Source organism: Symsagittifera roscoffensis, chromosome 8 (assembly GCF_963678635.1).
Source record: "Symsagittifera roscoffensis chromosome 8, txSymRosc1.1, whole genome shotgun sequence".
Taxonomy (NCBI): domain Eukaryota; kingdom Metazoa; phylum Xenacoelomorpha; order Acoela; family Convolutidae; genus Symsagittifera; species Symsagittifera roscoffensis.
This window is the reverse complement of record NC_087069.1, coordinates 1,000,296-1,020,185: the sequence shown is the minus strand read 5'-3', so window position 1 is coordinate 1,020,185 and position 19,890 is coordinate 1,000,296. Positions and strand designations below refer to the sequence as shown.

At 36.7% G+C, this 19,890-nt stretch overlaps 1 protein-coding gene across 1 annotated transcript in view; it reads right to left on the bottom strand.

The window, feature by feature from the left end:
• The window catches only part of LOC134853202 (homeobox protein 5-like), a 75,558-nt gene extending 59,100 nt beyond the window's left edge, over positions 1-16,458 (bottom strand). The window contains exons 1-5 of the mRNA XM_063869161.1: positions 16,214-16,458; positions 14,980-15,267; positions 12,030-12,125; positions 6,611-6,862; positions 1,391-1,533 (exon numbers count right to left, since the gene is read on the bottom strand). Coding sequence (XP_063725231.1) covers positions 1,391-1,533; positions 6,611-6,862; positions 12,030-12,125; positions 14,980-15,267; positions 16,214-16,458 — 1,024 coding nt within the window. The remainder of the gene's footprint in view (positions 1-1,390; positions 1,534-6,610; positions 6,863-12,029; positions 12,126-14,979; positions 15,268-16,213) is intronic.
• Between the last annotated feature and the right edge of the window lie 3,432 nt (positions 16,459-19,890).

The window sequence follows — 19,890 nt, the reverse complement described above, 5'->3', positions numbered from 1 at the left end:
CTCATTGCGCGCTCCTTTTTCTTCTCAAAAACTAAATAGCTAAACAACAAAAACTATTTTGAGGGTTTTCGAAACCAACGTATGTGCTACGTATGATTAGTCATTTTCCATGCAAATCATGCATGGATGTGCATGGTTGCGCATTATCTTCTATGGTGGGCAACCCGGGGTACTTAGCACAGAAAGTAGAATGAACGAAGACAGAAGCCACAATAGCCTCGGCCCTTTATTAGAACAGTTGTCACCTGGGAGAAGTCGATTCCCATTTCACTCGACCCAATGTACTTGAACTCCTCAAGAAGCCGCTTATTCAACCGATAAGTTGGAACTGCTTGTAATTGTCTGGCTACTGACAGCTTCAAACTTTATTATTTACAAAAAAACCTACAATGATAAGAGATCAGAAAAACCTTTTCAAACTTTTGAATTGTATTTGTTCGACTAATATCAATTAGTAAAATTAACCAGCTGGATTGACAGATTATAACTATAACACTTGAAATCCACTCTCTTTCTTTGCAGCCACATGGGAATTGTTGTTATCTAGTTCCAATCCTAGAAGCTAATTCCAAACATATCTGCAAAACCCCAAACAATATTCACGGATCTGGGCCAACAATCAAAACTTGTCTTCGCCTGTTCCGTCGGAGTAAAAATAAAAACCCAATTCCTTTTAGTGTCGATCGATAGTATCTCGAAGTTGTTTTCAGTAAAAAAAAACAACCTACGGACGGAGATTTTCACTACATATCGTCAATCAAGGCTCCTATTGGCAGATTGCCAAAAACTTGAGCCACCTAGAGAGCGTCTTCGTCAATCATATGACTCATAAATAAATTTCTTTACCCTTGACGAGAGAAAGTGGTACTGCAAATTTTTGAAGAAAAGAAAAAAAAAGGTCAAAATTTCCGTTTTTGGGCACTTTTTGGAAGTTTTTGATCAAAAAACTGCTTCTTTTGGCGCACGTTCCCCTTTAAAGTTTGTAAAAATTGGCGCCTAAGGCGGCTTAAAAAAAATATTAGCGTTGGTCAGGCGACAATGGATGCCATTAAAGCATACTAAAGCCCCCCGTGCACCCTTAAATCCGCCCCTGCTTTCGATGTTTTATTTTGTTACGAGTAGCAGAGCGTAAGGCTACTCTCATGCTATGTTACTCATGAATGACTGGATTCGGTGTGTGTGTGCTTGTTGCCAGTCGATATACGCGTTAAACGGTCCCCCTACAGATAAAAAATAACAGAATCGTTAGAGTTCGTTTAAACTATTCGATTCTTTAACAACTGATACCATCTGATACTAACTGATCTGGGTCTTTTCATACGTAAGTTTAAAAAAGATAACAGTATCGAAAGAAGTAGAATTAAAGAGTGTTTATGAAACTGGGACTGACATTTGGGCGATGGATGATGACGGAATGAGGAAGCAACACAGCCTGCAGAGCTCATCAGGGAGTCCTCTTCCCCAGAGAACAAGTCCCCCACTGCTGCCAACACAGTGGGTCTGCATATCTCCACGTGGGGGGCCAGCACCCTCCTAGATAAGAAAAAAAACTCCTATGACTAATAAATGCAAAGAGCCGATGTTACCATCGTAGAAATCCCGAATAGTGAAGTTTTTTTACCGGTGTAGGAATCAATGTATCCTTAAGTGGAATGTCGAAAAAGGTTGTCCTAAAACTTTGCAAATGGGCGTTCGAAAAAATTGTTGTTGAAGTTTCAAGCATTTGATTTTCTGGGTTTTTTTTCTAAATCCTAAGCGTCCCGCACTCGACATTCAGTTGTATCATTTTTTTTCAGTTTTCCAGTGTCTTCAAAAGTGAAATATATTTAGTTATAATCTAGTTAAAATGATTTATAATGCTATTATTTATTAGAGCCATTGATTCCCTTGCAAATAAGTTGAAATCGATTATTTTTCACTTTTATAGATAAAGACATTTAAAATCTATTAGAATAAATTTTTTCTCGTTTTTGACATGTTGTTTAGCTCGCAAAGTTCAAGGTACACAAAAGCATTGCCCGTTTTAAATTAAAGTTGGTTATCTGCTGTTCAATTTCTTCTCTTTTTTTTCGCCCAGTTAGGAAAACTTCATTTGACTTCAAGGGATTATAACAAATTTTAAATTTGATAACCATTCGGCGTGTCTAATTTTAATCCATTTCGTTGGCTGAGGGTGATATGGGAATCAATTTTATTGACAACACTTTACAAAAAGTTAATTTTATTTGATTTTTTTGCACTTTACTTAAATTCGTGGTGGCTTTGTTTAATCATCCTGATTTTAAACACAGTTATTTAACTTCCTGAACTTTGTTTGATTTCTTTTGAAACCCCGAAAATGACTTGTAGAATGATCAATTTCACTGGTCAGGAAGTTTCATAAGCAGATTGAAATCAAATTTCGACTTATGTTCTGATTGGCTAAGTCAACATTGAGACTCGAGTTAAGATCGACATCACTCGACCCATTCGGATCTGTTTTCACTGAGACCAACCAAATTTAGTCCACGAGGATGTTATAAGGCAGGGTCTTTTTCTCATAAGAAAAATGTAAGATAGTGACTTTTCTTAAAAGAAAGTTGAAAAACAACATACTTTCCTACAAAAACTTTTCTTTTTTCATGTTTTTTCTTCATTACTTTCTTATAACTAGTTTAAAAATCTCCGATGTGGCAGAGCACAAAAACGGAATCTCGCAGACCAAAATAATCGTTTTAAAACATGAGTTTTTCGAAGTAATCACTAACTATAGAGTTAGTATTTGGCTGATAATCAGAAAATTTGTAGATATATACCTGAACCCCTAATACGACATGCCCAAAATTATATGATATGAATTTTCAAAGTTGATTTTTTTTGGTCTCCAAAATAATTTTGAAACTTTTAGTGCGTATAACTAAAAAAAATTATTGGGACAAAACTCAAATTTGTGTTTTGATTTTTTGCTCAAAATGCATACATTATAATCACTATCCAAAACTTATGCATGCTTAGTTTAGAAAAAAACTTAAATTTCAAAAGTTCTACAATACTACAATACAGAAAAACGTTTAAGAAACACTATCTTAGAACTTTTCTTTTAGGAAAAACGTAAGATAGCGGAAATTTCCTAAAAAGTTTAAATAAAATTCTGAAATAAGGGATTTTTTGTAGAACGGTCAAACCGGGCTTTCAGGAAGGCGGCGGACAGTTGTTAAGTAGGTTAAGTTAAAATAACTTTCGAACCATCAGAATGCAGCAAAACTCGAGTCTTACATAGATGGTTCATAGATTGTCTTGCCAAATTTTCTCTCTTTTCTGTACAGAAATGATTCATTTCTTTTTTAAGTTTAGAAATAAGCAATTTCTGGAAAAAATAAGCAGAAATTAGTTCACTCCTCAACGAGATAAACATGTTTTGAGTATAAGCAATAGCAACAGCAAAACAATGCAAACTCACCCTTGTTATACATTGTTAAAAGTATTAGAATGCATTGTTAAAAGTATTAGAATGTTTTAGCTCATGTCGCCTTGCGGTTAGCACATACGTCTCTCAAATGGCAGGTAGCGGGTTCTTGTAGCTAGAAATAGCCTACATTTAGCTAATTTCTGATCCCCATTGAGATGATAAATTTGAAGGAAAACACAGCTTCATTTGGGCTTTTCGTATAGAACTTCTGACCAGAAATTTAGATTAAATATAAAGTATTTGAGGTCAGAAATATTTATTTTCAATGCTAAAAAGGGATGGGTGCAATCGTTAAGTAGATTTCGATTTTCTACCAAAATCCTGACTACTAAATTTGAAAAGTCAAACCTATATACAGCTTTGTTAGATAATATTTTTTTAGTGTTACAAAAGTTGCAAACAGAAATTGAATTTTGCGCACGTCTTTGACGTCTTTGTTTTATCATTTTGTGGTTTGTGTAAAATTTTTCGATATGCCGTAGCTTCAACGAGAAGCAGATCTAGAATGTTCTCGAGGGGGGGTTTTTCAAAAAAGTTACGTGAGATTTGTCCACTTTTTTTATGTCGAACAAATTGATTTTCTGAGCTCTCCCCAATCACTATAAAGACCCCATTTTGACCAAATTTTTTTGCGCCGCAGGCATATTTTTGAAATACAGCACAAAAAAGGCATTTTCGGAGATTTTTTTGAAAAATGGTTATCACAAAATAGTACAAAGGGTTGGCAGGGGGGGTAATATGATCTTGAGATCTTCGAACCCAAAACAGGACTGCTCATATCAAGGCGAAGCCCTGAGCGTTCCAACTGCCTTTCAAGGTCTATGGAGAATTAATAACATGAAAATATAAAATGTATTAAAATATAAAGAATTTTTTTTTTGGTTCGAGATTTTTTGTAAAAATCTTCCCCCATACTGCATATAAAACCCAAAGTGATAAATTTCACTCCTAATAACACATCAATTATGGCAGTTAGGTTTCATTTAACCAATTTGGATAAATTTTTCAGACGAATTAAATCTCCGCTTACGCATTAATACAGTGCTGATTTAAATTATCCGGACTAAAGGTGTGAAAATAAAACTGACCAGGGCGTTAATATTTCTTTAAAAAAACTGTCATTATTCAAACTTAATAATTTTTACAGATTCCTGCTACATTCAACAATATATAGAATTTTGAAAAACTAAACAAAAATCTTGCTACCTTTTTACGGGCTTATTTTCGCTTCGGAAAAAATTCCAAGTTTTGGAACTTTCACTTAAAAATTTCAGTTTACATAGAATATCGAAAAAAACTAAGTTCCTAAGTCTACCGCTTGGGATTTTTTAGAAAAATGCCGTAAGTTGGAAATTGGAAATTATTGTAACGCCAAAAAGGTCGGTCGGCCGAAAAAAAACTACCGAAAGAGACGAAAACTATATTTATTTGATAGCAAAAAAATATCCTTTTGCGACGTCTCAGGAGCTTCGAATGAAACTTGAACCAGCTTTATATTTATTCGCCGGCAAAATTTGATCAATTTTGGTCAAGAAAGGACTGAGAGCACAAGTCAGCGCCAAAAAACCCAAAATTTTGGACATCAACAGAAAAAAACGCAAAAATTGGTGCCAAAATTTTTGAGAAAAACCACACATTTTTCGGAAAAATGTGTTTTTTTTTTCAGACGAAGCTATCGTTGAATTATACTCCAGTGCCAAGGTTTATGTGAGACGACCCCCAAACATGCGTTATCATTCCAAATAAATTACTCCAACGGCAAAGTTTGGAGGAAAAAGGGTGATCTTTTGGGGCTACATAAAATTTTCTGGGGAAAGAGATATTGTAGACATCGATGGAAACAAAAATTCTGCCAAATACTGCAAATTACTTGAAACGCACTTGATGGAAAACATTTATCTGGACGAAATTTTCTAGCAAGACAATGCCAGTTGCCATAACTCGAAACTTTCGACAACTTTTTTCCAGGAAAAGGGTTTTCAAGTTTTAGAAAATTGGCCCCCACAATCTCCAGATTTGAATATTATCGATTTTTTATGGAATTACATGAAACAGAAGATTCATGAAAAACACCCTACAACAGTTAAAGAACTTATTCGTCAAGTTTTTGAAACTTTTTTGGCAATTCAGGACGACTACATTCATCGGTTATATCGGAGCATTCCTCGTAGAATAAATGCAGTTCTTAAAAATAATGGTTATCAAACCAAATACTAAAATTATTGATTTTTGTTTAATTTTTATCTGTATTTGTTAATTGGTTTTAAAATTTTCCGTAAAAGTCAAAAAAAGTGTAAATTAGGTGTTAATATTAATAGAATTCTGAGTTTTTACACCTTTTCTTAGTCCGGATAATTTAAATCAGCACTGTAGTGCGAATTATATGGCGATTTAATTGTCCTCAATTGGCAAAAATGGCCATCTTTAAACCCCCACAACTTCATGAAAATTGATCAAAGGTGAAGTATCTTTTTAAATTCAAGCTCTGGACAACAATGCGCCTTGAATGATTAGGAAAACTTCCGTCAAAAATGGTCAGTTAAAAAGTTGAAAATTGTCTGAAGGTAAAAAACCACCGCGACCCCGAACACAGATATTCAGTTATTTTCGTTACGAAAGTCGGAACAATAAGAAATGTTTTTGGTCGGTTCGATAACAGTCAAATTGAAAGGAGATTACAATGAGATTCAGGAGACATCGTTTAGTATCATAAAAGCAGTTGGTAACCCCATTGAATTTTATATATGATCTTTTTTCAAAGACACTTTAAAGGATTGTTAACCTCTTAAATGAAATCATCGAAACCTAAATAGTTTTGAAGTTGTAAGCCTGTACAAGAAATTAACTGATTCAATTTCAGTTGTAGTTTTGCAAGATTGATAAAGAAATCTCATATAAACTTTTTTTCATCTTCTGAGGTTTGATACGGGATGTCTAATTACAATATATAATACATAATACTTGTTAACTATTTCCCCATAATTGCTAAATGAAGAAAAATTGCTCTAAAGTACCGATTTTAGGCACATACGATGCCTAACCCTTGAGTTGTTCCTTTCTGTAAAGTAATTTGTCTATATGGGGTACAATTACAAAATCCAAATTAGGAATTTGAACAGGAAATGAGTTCTCGAACGGGCAATTCAGTACTTTGGAAATAACCTTTTGGAGATATTGTTAGAGTATGTCCTGTAATTAATCTCTGCTGCTGTGGCTGCTGGTGGTAATGGGGGGTGGGGTTGAGTAGAGGCTGGGGCTGAGTAGGCGGCGTAGGAGTAAGAGGAGGGGGAGTTGTGATTGGGGTTGTTGTGGTTGAGGGGGGCCACCGAGTAGTGTTGTTGATGTTGTTGTGTCTGTGGATCTCCAGTGACTGTTGGCACACTTTGGTATCTCGTCTTCGCATTTGGCAAATGTCTGCACACAAACAAAAAACTATATTTCAAATAGTTAGATTATTGGTTACTGGTAATAGTTACTGGGTTATTACTTGTTGTTTTCTTTTTCAAGAGTTTGACCAATTCAATGGACAATAACTTTTAAAGTTACCATCAACAGTTAATCACACCCAACAGAACGAAATGGATTGGGTTGACAAAAAATGAACGCAAAGACAAAACACGCACAAAAATTCTTCATAAATATTTCCAGTACGATATAAAGGAATGCACCCTCAATTGATTGAAACGCAAATATGAGAAACAGAACCGGTAGGACTGAACTTTTTGAACCGGGAATTTCACTTAACCTTTTCACTTGCATATGTTAGCCTAACTTCTGTTTTTCATAGAAGAAGAAAAAATATTTCAAGTAATTACCATTATGCGATAATTGAGGGTTCTTAATTTCCACTAGCCAATAATAAAGGAAAGCTAAAAAGTGGTAAGGCAATTATTAAAAGTACATCCCTGACTATGTACTACAATCAAGAGAGACTATCATTGGATTTTGCCAGGTTAGATAGGGTAGCATGGCCTTCTTAAATACTTACTAACTATCTATTTAAAACTGGTTCTAAAAAGGATAGTTGGGTCTCTAAAATGTAGGTGGGTCCCTGAGGAAACAATTCAAGGCCTGAAAGTCTTCGAAAGCATTGTTCGCATTTGCTTAATTGTGTTTGTGGAAATTTTAGCACAAATTGCAGAGCCCAATTTTCAAACTTGTTTTTCGTGGGACTCAACTATTATAATTGATATTTATTGATGAGTGTTAAATTGGACTTCGGGTTCAGTTTTCTGCAAACAAATTTGAAGTTTTCAAAAATATTGGCCTTTGATTGGCTCAAAAAGGCAATAAATTGCATGGACATTTTTTTTGATCAGATTTTTTTAATCAACGCCAATTTTAAGCGTAAGGTCAAGTTCCCAATTTAGGCAAAACATGATTTTGATAGACAAAAACCTGTCAATCAAGGTCAGCCATGGCCATTTTATGCACTGATTTGAATAGCTAAGCAAAAACAAAAACCTTCTCCAAACCCGCCGGAACGCACTGTGTCCTTGTAGTAGGTGCAACTATAGTGTAAAATTTTTTTGCAGTTACAATCTTAAGTCACTGCCTTTTATAGTTCAAAATAGTTCGAAGTTACAGTTTGCTCAGCAACACCCAGTAGCGGATTTACAGAGGGGCGGGAAGGGGGGGTTTAGAGGGGACGCCCTCCTTTCCAGGCATTGGACACCCTGCCGAACCAAAGGGTCACCCTTTGTAGTATTTTGAGATATCCCTTTTTGGCTATTTTGAAATGGGGGCAGGGGGAGCGCCAGGTATCCACATATACACTTACACATATACGCTCCCACTCATAGTCTCATAGATTGATAGTATAGTTAATGCATGTTACCTAGCTAGAAGAGCGTCTTCTGTTTTTCTAGGCTAGTTTTTGAACGCAATTTAGCGTTGAAATATGTGAAAAATTGGAATCAAAATGAGCATTCTAGGATAACAGTTTTAATCGCCAGTGGATTTAGGGGGGGGGGGGGGGGGCGGACGCCTCCTCTGCCTCAGGGATTCGACCCCCTGCCGACCCATAGGGTCCTCCTTTGTAGTATTTTGAGATATCCCTTTTTGGCTATTTTGAAATGGGGGCAGGGGGAGGGCCAGGTATCCACATATACACTTACACATATAACTCTCACTCATAGTCTCATAGATTGATAGTATAGTTAATGCATGTTACCTAGCTAGAAGAGCGTCTACTGTTTTTCTAGGCTAGTTTTTGAACGCAATTTAGCGTTGAAATATGTGAAAAATTGGAATCAAAATGAGCATTCTAGGATAACAGTTTTAATCGCCAGTGGATTTAGGGGGGGGGGGGGCGGGGGCGGACGCCTCCTCTGCCTCAGGGATTCGACCCCCTGCCGACCCATAGGGTCCTCCTTTGTAGTATTTTGAGATATCCCTTTTTGGCTATTTTGAAATGGGGGCAGGGGGAGCGCCAGGTATCCTCATATACACTTACACACATACACTCTCACTCATTATCTCATAGATTGATTGTATAGTTAATGCATGTTACCTAGCTAGAAGAGCGTCTACTGTTTTTTGTAGGCCAGTTTTTGAACGCAATTTAGCGTTGAAATATGTGAAAAATTGGAATCAAAATGAGCATTCTAGGATAACAGTTTTAATCGCCAGTGGATTTAGGGGGGGGGGGGGGGGCGGGGGCGGACGCCTCCTCTGCCTCAGGGATTCGACCCCCTGCCGACCCATAGGGTCCTCCTTTGTAGTATTTTGAGATATCCCTTTTTGGCTATTTTGAAATGGGGGCAGGGGGAGGGCCAGGTATCCACATATACACTTACACATATAACTCTCACTCATAGTCTCATAGATTGATAGTATAGTTAATGCATGTTACCTAGCTAGAAGAGCGTCTACTGTTTTTCTAGGCTAGTTTTTGAACGCAATTTAGCGTTGAAATATGTGAAAAATTGGAATCAAAATGAGCATTCTAGGATAACAGTTTTAATCGCCAGTGGATTTAGGGGGGGGGGGGGCGGGGGCGGACGTTTCCTCTGCCTCAGGGATTCGACCCCCTGCCGACCCATAGGGTCCTCCTTTGTAGTATTTTGGGATATCCCTTTTTGGCTATTTTGAAATGGGGGCAGGGGGAGGGCCAGGTATCCACATATACACTTACACATATAACTCTCACTCATAGTCTCATAGATTGATAGTATAGTTAATGCATGTTACCTAGCTAGAAGAGCGTCTACTGTTTTTCTAGGCTAGTTTTTGAACGCAATTTAGCGTTGAAATATGTGAAAAATTGGAATCAAAATGAGCATTCTAGGATAACAGTTTTAATCGCCAGTGGATTTAGGGGGGGGGGGCGGGGGCAGACGCCTCCTCTGCCTCAGGGATTCGACCCCCTGCCGACCCATAGGGTCCTCCTTTGTAGTATTTTGAGATATCCCTTTTTGGCTATTTTGAAATGGGGGCAGGGGGAGCGCCAGGTATCCTCATATACACTTACACACATACACTCTCACTCATAGTCTCATAGATTGATTGTATAGTTAATGCATGTTACCTAGCTAGAAGAGCGTCTACTGTTTTTTGTAGGCTAGTTTTTGAACGCAATTTAGCGTTGAAATATGTTAAAAATTGGAATCAAAATGAGCATTCTAGGATAACAGTTTTAATCGCCAGTGGATTTAGGGGGGGGTGGGGGCGGACGCCTCCTCTGCCTCAGGGATTCGACCCCCTGCCGACCCATAGGGTCCTCCTTTGTAGTATTTTGAGATATCCCTTTTTGGCTATTTTGAAATGGGGGCAGGGGGAGGGCCAGGTATCCACATATACACTTACACATATAACTCTCACTCATAGTCTCATAGATTGATTGTATAGTTAATGCATGTTACCTAGCTAGAAGAGCGTCTACTGTTTTTTGTAGGCTAGTTTTTGAACGCAATTTAGCGTTGAAATATGTGAAAAATTGGAATCAAAATGAGCATTCTAGGATAACAGTTTTAATCGCCAGTGGATTTAGGGGGGGGGGGGGCGGGGGCGGACGCCTCTTCTGCCTCAGGGGTTCGACCCCCTGCCGACCCATAGGGTCCTCCTTTGTATTATTTTGAGATATCCCTTTTTGGCTATTTTGAAATGGGGGCAGGGGGAGCGCCAGGTATCCTCATATACACTTACACACATACACTCTCACTCATAGTCTCATAGATTGATTGTATAGTTAATGCATGTTACCTAGCTAGAAGAGCGTCTACTGTTTTTTGTAGGCTAGTTTTTGAACGCAATTTAGCGTTGAAATATGTGAAAAATTGGTATCAAAATGAGCATTCTAGGATAACAGTTTTAATCGCCAGTGGATTTGGGGGGGGGGGACGCTTCCTCTGCCTCAGGGATTCGACCCCCTGCCGACCCATAGCGTCCTCTTTTGTAGTATTTTGAGATATCCCTTTTTGGCTATTTTGAAATGGGGGCAGGGGGAGCGCCAGATATCCTCATATACACTTATACACATACACTCTCACTCATAGTCTCATAGATTGATTGTATAGTTAATGCATGTTACCTAGCTAGAAGAGCGTCTACTGTTTTTCTAGGCTAGTTTTTGAACGCAATTTAGCATGAAGATAAGTGAAAACTTGGTATCCGACATCAAAAGGAGCATTCTGGGATAATAGTCTTAATCGCCAGCGGATTTAGGGGGGGGGGGGGTGGGTTGTTCCTCCGCTTCAGGGGTTCGAACCCCTGCCGACCCAAAGGGTCACCCCTTTTTACTACTTTGAGATATCCATTTCTCGACTGACTGATCTTAAAGTTTTTCTAAAGGGCGCCTTAGGCGCCAGTCTATGCTAATTTTGAGGGGAAGAGCGCGCAGAAAAAACGCGTTTTTTTAGTACAAATTTTCCAAAAAGGTTCCTAAAAACGCCTTCTTTGATTTTTTTCAAAAACTTGCCTGAGGCGCAGCAGAAAAGGTGGTCAAAATAGGGTCTTTATAGTGGTTTGGAATACCTCAGAAAATCAATTCAGTCAACCTAAAAAAAAACGACTTTTTTTTTCGGAAATCCGCCCCCGCCCCTCAAGAAGGAGAAACTAGCTAGGGACGGTTATAGGAAGCTAGGGGGTTCGCAGACGGCCCCCTCTCAGGGTTTCGATCCACACACCAATCTAAAGACTCTCTTTTTATATTTTTATGACATCCACTTTTGGCAAACCAACCTTGAAATTTTTAAAATTTTGAAGGGGAGCGCGCAACACAATTTCCGGTCATAAACTTCAGAAAAGTTCCCAAAAACGGCACTTTTGACCAATTTTTCCATAAAATTGCATGCAGTGCTGAATATTTTATCAAAAGATCAAAAGAGAGTCCTTTATAGTGTTCTGGGAGTGCTTGGTGGAAAACCTATTTAGTCGACTTTCGTCCCCATCCCCTCCCCCCTGTGAAAAAATTCTAGATCCGCCCCTACTCAATAGAAAAAACACTGGTAATGAAAATGAGCCAAATGATTTTCATGCTGCTGGCTTGGACAAATAGTATACTTATTTATTTTTATTATCGAATGATGGCTACAATCAGGTCAAATATGTGATGATACAACACGAGTTTTTAAATCTTTACCCGATGGCGGCCTTAGTTGGTATGTACTCCCCTCTTGCCAACTTTTTCGCCACCCCTCCTGTTCCCTCGAAGGGGGAGATGATGGTGGTGTGCTTACTAGAATGTTAACAAAAATATACAAATACACAAACCGAAAATAACTCCTCGAAATTAGTGAAACCTGTGTGTATCTAACAAATGACTTAATGTTGACGATGAGTTCCGCTCGATGAAATATATAATTAACTAGACTGATCAACTAAGTAAATTATTTGGTTTTTTATAGCGAACTATAACACAGAAACTACGAAATTTTCATACACATGAAAACTTGACAAAAAACTAAGGCACTGAATCACCATAGTCAAATAAGCATTCAGAAGAATCTATCGAGTTGCCCAATGCTTGGGTAAACGCCAGATGAAGCGAGATCAAGTTTGTTGTCATAAAAAAATTTTGAGCTATGAAGTTTTGAAAAAGATTTTACAACCCCTCTTGAAACACAAAAAATCATTGAATAGTATTTTCCACTTTTGGATGGCTCAAAATAAGCATGGCCAGCCAATTTACAAACTAAAATAACAATTCTGTTGAGCCAAAACCATTTCAGCCAATTAAAATTTGTATTTGAAAAAAAGAGATCAGACAAAATAAAGATTGGTAAGCTTACAAATTACAGGAATAACGCTTTTTGATGTTCGCTTTCAGAAAATCATGTCGAAAGATACAATCGCCAGTGTTCAATAGGCAATCAGAAAAATTTATCAAGCGGCATACCCGTACCCAACGGAGGCAATTTTTCTAAATAAAATTTTTTTATAGATTATCAAGCCTAATTTTCTCGTATTTTCTAAGCAGAAAAAGTGTATTCCAGTTTCTGGAAAAAATAAATTAAATCTGTTCACTGCTTAACCGCAACGAGATAAACAAGATTCGAGTTTACACAATAACAGCAGCAATACGATGCAAACTAACACTTGTTATAACTGCTAGCACTTATATTCTGCTAAAACTATCAATCTTCTTCAAGGCATGTAGCATAGTGGTTAGCCCAACTGCCTAGAAAATTAAAAGTCAGGGGTTCGAGCCCAACCATGAGAAATTTTCTATCTAGAAATAGCGTGGAGCTAGCTAATTTCTGATCAGAATTAAGATGAGAATTAAAGAATTTAAAGAAAATACATTCTTTATTTAAACACTTAGAAAAAAATTTTTGACTACAAATTAGATTAAATATAAATTATTTCAAATCATAAACTACGGGTATCAACGAAATAAACCAGGTAGACAAGCGTTGAGTTGAAAACAAAATTCTTTCAACAAAATGAACAAATGTTGTTTCGATTTGATAACGCTTGATCATTGCAAGCGTAACAAGGTTTGCGCGTTTTTTTTTAAGTTTTTTTTTAACGCGGCTTTTAAAACAAGCTGAGCGACCATACCATTTCAGACAGAGGTGCTTGAACTCTTGATTCAAATTTAAGACGGTCAAATGATGGCTTAAGTCAAACCAAGTCGAATCATGGGTCGAACCAGGTCGATAGATTCAAACAGAGCTAAATCATTGTCCAAACAAAGACAAATCATGGGTCGATCAGGGTCGATAGATTCAAACAGGGTTAAGTCATTGGTCAAACAGTGACGAATCATGGGTCGATCAGGGTCGAACCATGAGTTGACGAGGTTCAAATCAAGGCTCGAGCTCAAGTCATGGGTCGAAAAAGGTTGAATCATAGCCCGTACCCAGAGTATTTTCTGTGCAAGATCTTGAACGCTTTATTTCTTAGATAAATTGATTCTCAGATTTGAACATCTTTATTTTAGATCTTGATAAAATTTTACAAACTTCAGATTTGAAATTTGGATCTGAAATAACCTTGAAAATTTTTTTTCAGATCTGAAATCAGATCTAAGCAATCCTTTATTAAATTATAAATCATGCATTTCGAGAAAAAATTCAGGATTATGTTAGAGTAACTAGTGGTAAAAAATATTCGGAATAAGCTCAAAATCATTTTTTTTTCAAACGGTGTTAAAAAGGTGAACAACTGTCAAAATTTTGATTTTCATGCACTAATGATGCGTTTCCAATGCCTATCTCATGCTTGAGGAGGCATTTTTGGCAATCTCAAACTTGAGATTTTGCTGAATACTTGCTCGTAGTTAGCAGAAGCTATCAAATACAAACAAAATAGGAAAAGTTGTATTTTAATCAGTTTGTTTTCAGATCTGAATTAACCAAGAAAAACCCAGTTTCAGATCTGAAATAGATTTTTTCAGAATAGGTTAATTTTAGATCTGAAATTAGACCTGAAATAACCAAAACTTAAAGTATCCAAGCATTTTTTAAACATTTCACAATTTGTTTCAGATCTGAAATTTAAATCTGAAATAGAATAAAATTCAGAGCTGTTTTAGAAAATTTAGTGGGTACGGGAGTTCTAAAGGTGACGAAGCATGGGTCGAAGGTTTTCATATCAAGGGTCAAAGAAGGTCAAATCATTGGTCGAACGAGGTCAAACCATGAACGACAGAGGGTTGCATCAGGAGAGGAATAATAAAAACGCGAGTTTTCGATAAAAACTTAAATAAAAATGAACAATTTCAAAAGAATCAAAGGCGAGCGTTTTCCCGTAAAATCAAACGAAGTTCGGTAAAATCCGAAAAGGGATGATATTGAGCACCGATTGACCTCAGTCCGTGAAAAAAGGCTGCATTAGAATCAAATTTGATTAATTGTTTTGGACATTTCTAGGAGAGAATTAATTTTTTCCCTTTTTCAAACAAAAATACGGTTTTCATATCAAAAAGTACTTCGAATCCGTTAAAGGAAACACAAAATTTTCAAGGCTTCGCTCTGAAACGAGTAGTATAAATTAGAAAGGATTTTTAACTTTAAAAAAACGCAGCTGTTTAAACTAGAATGACTTGAACTCTAACTGACGCGTATTTAATTGATCTCTAATGTTACCTCATTGTGTATTTGGGCCCAAAGACGGGCTGAGTGGCCGCCCGTGTGTACTTGTAATGACTACCCCGGTTGTTATGACCTCCACCCCCACCCCCTTCCCCATGTCTGGAGTGCCCCTCATAGGAAGAAGGGGGCACGTGGCTTGAGCTGGCTTTGCTCTGTGGCTCATAGTAGACTAAGTGGGTGTGGTGGTGGGGGGCGATCTGCTGAGAAGTGTTGGAGGAGAGGGGGGACTTCTCCGGATTTTCCCAGCAGATGTAGGAAACTAGGTGCAGATTTCCTGTTTGCCTGATTAAAATTATTGAAACAAACTAATAAAAATGACGATAAAATTTTTTTATACTAGATCCTTGAGAAGTTTTCAGATTGTTACGCAATATTCTTGAAGTCGAATATATGAACTGCGGCAAATAATTCAACAGTGGACCTTTGAACTACAATAAAAAACTTTTTAGTTATATTAGCCTGTAAATTATCAAAAATAAACGATTCAATTCGCATGGCATCTATAAAACTTAAAACCAGCCTTGTCCAAGCATAGTCGTTTGACTTTCTGAAAATTAGCGAAAAGAAGAGTTATTTTCTTGATCGAAATTGCTTGTTTTGCGACTAAAAAGTCTAAAACAAGCAATCAGTGAAGCAGCTACAGTTGCTTTTAAAATGCCAATACTATGCAGCAAAAGTATCCACAAGAAACTACGCCAACCTACCGAACTTTAACATCTAACCTCTCGATTATAAGTCTTGTTTTTGAGAAGTCATGTACCCAAAAGCTCCCCCCTTTGTACAATTTTGAGATATCCATTTTTGGCTGATGGACACTAAAATGTTTTTTAAAGTCGCTAGGGGGCCAACAATATATACTAATTTTGAGGGGAGAGCGAGCGCCAAAAAAACCCAATTTTTGGTCAAAATTTTGGCCTAAAAACGCCTTTTTAAAAAAAATTGCCTGAGGTGCAGAATATTTGGCCAAAATAGGGTCATTTTGGTGCATTGGGAGAGCTCAGAAAATCAATTTGGACGACCTACAAGAAGTTTGACAAATTTTTTGAAAATTTTTGAAAATCCGCGAGAAAATCCTAGATCAGCCCCTGAATATAAACATATTTTTTTTTGCATATCATTCGAGGGCAATTTGCTGAACTACTGCCATCAAATTGAGGTGCTATGCGACCTTGAGATTACTAAATGTAATAAATATATACTTAAATTATTAATAAATTATGAGTCTCACCATTGTGGCATTCTGTCAATCGTCTGCACATTCTGCCGCGGATGCTGACGACGACCACAACACTTGTCACTGCTGCTTGTCCCAGACTGACCCCCTGCTTGTTTGATCCCCTGAGCAGGGGAGTGGGGGGCATTGTCTGTTCCTGATGAGGACGAGGGATCTGCAGCTGCCCCCCTCATGGGGGAGTTGAGAGAAGAGGTGATGTATTTTACTCTTCCGTTGTTCGGGGGCAGTTGAAGAGTCATCAAAAGGTGCTGCTTACGAATGAAGTTATAATTATTTGATTACTAGGGGACGGTAAAGATAAACGTCAAAAATTAAAAGTAGTTGGAATAAATGGGAATTATTTTGACTTGACATAACGTTTCATTGTTTTAAGAAAAAACAACTGAAAAAAGGAAGAGAAAAGTAAATTTAACTCAAATTTGAGTTCTTTTTCAAGTTCATCTTTGATGCCACAAGTCTGAAATTCCTTTTATTCCAACTTTGCTTCTATTCCTCAGAATATCAAAATAACCAAATAGATTTCAGAAATATACAGGACAGAGAGAAGAACTATTTTGGTTCTCTTCTGATGATATGGATAAATGCTGACCTGTAAGTGAGATCAGTTATTTTCCATCCATTTCTGAAGTGATGTTTCCTGCTTTTCAAGTTTGTTCATCGCTATTGTAAACAGAATCGACGTTTTTCCCTTTCCAGATCAAGTAGCCGAAATGAAAGGAGCTGGCCGGAGTATGTTTTGGTTTGACTAAACAAATTGAAATCAATTTCAATCTTATTATTTTTCAAATTGATTTAATTGCCAAGTTTTGATTATTTGAATCTTGCTGAATAATTATATCAATATAATTTAAAGTTACTGATTGCATATGAATGACAGTTGGTGAGTTGTGTCAACTGCCCTTCGGTTAGATGGAGCAGCTGTTTGAGGTCTCGCTTGAGTGGAATGAAGGGACTGTGTAATGGTTTGTTCATCAGTGCTTTATTCCACCAACCAGCACAGTTTCACCTGCATTCTCCCACAGGGGACCACTTTGTGCAGATGCAGTGAAGCGAAGCCACTCATATCACTGAACGTTAAGCAGATTCAAACGGTAGCATGTGAATACCACTCACGGATGGGCATAACCTACCCGAGTCGAGTTGCTCGATTTATGTTTCTTAGTTTCTCGACCAAACTTTGACATGTTTCGACTTTCTCGACAAAAATTTGCTGAGACTCCTCCAGCTTTGGTTTTAATTAGTTTTGAAAAGAATAAACATTTGATTAAGAATCAGATACACTACTGAAATTTAATTCGGAAATTTTCTTCAAAATTGTCTTAAATAAAAAACGGCTAGGTATATTTAAAGTTAAAATTTGGACAGCTGCTGGTCTATTTCGACTTTTTTGTCCAATTTTGTTTAATTTTCGACTTTCTGGACCAACTTTCCTATGTTTCTACTTTCTGAACCGAGTTTTTATATAATTCGATTTTCTGGAACAAATTTCGCTACGTTTCAACTTTCTCGGCCAAACTTCGGTATGTTTCGACTTTCTCGACAAAATCTCTCTATGTTTCGACTTTCTGGACCAATTATGGCTAGGTTTCGACTTTCTCGACCAACTCTCGCTTTGTTTTGACTTTCTGGACCAATTATGGCTAGGTTTCGACTTTCTCGACCAACTCTCGCTTTGTTTCGACTTTCCGGACCAATTTTTGCTTTATTTCGACTTTCTCAGCCAAATCTGGCTATTATTCGAATTTCTCGACCAATTTTTGCTATGTTTTGACTATATCGACCTAACTTCTCTTTGTTCCGATTTTCTCGACCATATTTCGCTGAGACACTTCCAGTTTTTTTTGAAAAGACTAAAATTTTGATGAGGAATCAGATAAACTACTGAAAATTGACTCAGACATTTCCATAAAAAAATGTTCTAAATGAAAAACTTGGGTGATAATTGTGTGAAAAAACTGGACAAAAAAATGAGTTTATGGTAGTTTTACAGAAAACTTCTGGGAAAATTTACTGTTTTATTTAACCTCAATTTAGACACAAAGCGGTTTTTTTTATTCCCTCAGAAAAATGGTTGAATTCTGACAAAAAGGCAATGTAGAATCAAATCATGGCCAAAAATTTTGCTGAAACTAATCTTTTGAATTGATCTGATTCACTAAGTCGATATGTTTTTGAAAAAAAGTCTAGGTGTATTTAAAGATGTAATAAAAATTAAAATTTGGACAGCTGCTGGTCTGTTGCGACTTTCTCGAACAAATCTCGCTACGTTTTGACTTTCTCGACTAAATTTTGCTATGTTTTGAATTCCCCGAGCAGCTCTTGCTATATTTCGACTTTTTCGACTAATTTTCGCTATGTTTCGATTTTTTTCGATCAAATTTCGCTATATTTTGACTTTCTCGAACAAATATCGCTCTTTTTCGACTTTCTCAACAAAAATTTGCTATCTTTCGACTTGCTCGACCAATTTTCTCTATGTTTCGACTTTCTCGACCAAATTTCGATGAGACTCCTCCAGTTTTAGTTTTAAAAGACTAAAATTTTGATCGAGACTCAGATACTTTACTGAAAATTGACTTGGAATTTTTATCCAAAATGTGTCAATTAAAACTAGGGTGATAATTGTGTGAAAAAATTGATCAAATGAGTTCATGTTAGTTTAGCAGAGAAGTTCTGAGAAAAATTACTGTTTTAATTAACCTTAATTTAGACATAAAGCGTTTTTTTCCCTCAGAAAAATTGGTTGAATTTTGACAAAAAGCCAATGTAGAATCAAATCATGGCCAAAATTTTTGCTGAAACTAATCTTTTGAACTGATCTGATTTACTAAGTAGATACTTTCTTGACCAAAAAAAATGGCTAGGTGTATTTAAAGATGTAGTAAAAGTTAAAGTTTGGACAGCTGCTGGTTTGTTTCGAATTATTTGTTCCTGAATATTTTCGACTTAAGTTTGTTTTGACAGTTTATCCAAGTTTTTGAAAGTTTCAGCTACGTTCCAATCGGTTTCAACATACTTTCAGCTATATAGATCATAAGTAGATAGAACGCCAAATAAAACAATCTATAGCTTAGATTATATCAAATCTTATTGTGTTCTGAAATTCTTAGAGAAAACGTTTAATTTTTTGGCAAAAACTCTTAGCATTGACTTACCATGAACCAAAAAACATAAAAAGATACTTTAATTTTGGACCCTACTCTTAACACACCAATGATATTCACCCATTAGGTTTCTTAAAGGTTATTAAAGGTTTCTACACAAAATCTACGAAAATACCTTTTTTTTTACACCACCCCACCAGCCTTATTCCCAATGTTATTACATTAAAATTGCATACGCATTCTTAATACATAGCGCGGAAGACCCAAAATTTATAAATTATCTTAATGCATATGGTCATCAACGCACCATTCCGCCTTCTCATGTTTCAGCTCCAACATCTTTGACTTGCAAGTATCGATATAAAAGCCACAACTCCTCAGCTCTACCACAATTCTTGGTAAACAATCATAAACAATTCAACTGACTGCTTTTTTTGAAATTATAATCTGGCTAGAGAAAGACATTATTTCCAAAAAGAAGGATTCGGCCAGAGAAAGAGGACATCATAATGTCTTGCTTCTTTAATAGGAGCATTAAGTTAGTTGAATAATGTTTACCTTAGTGAA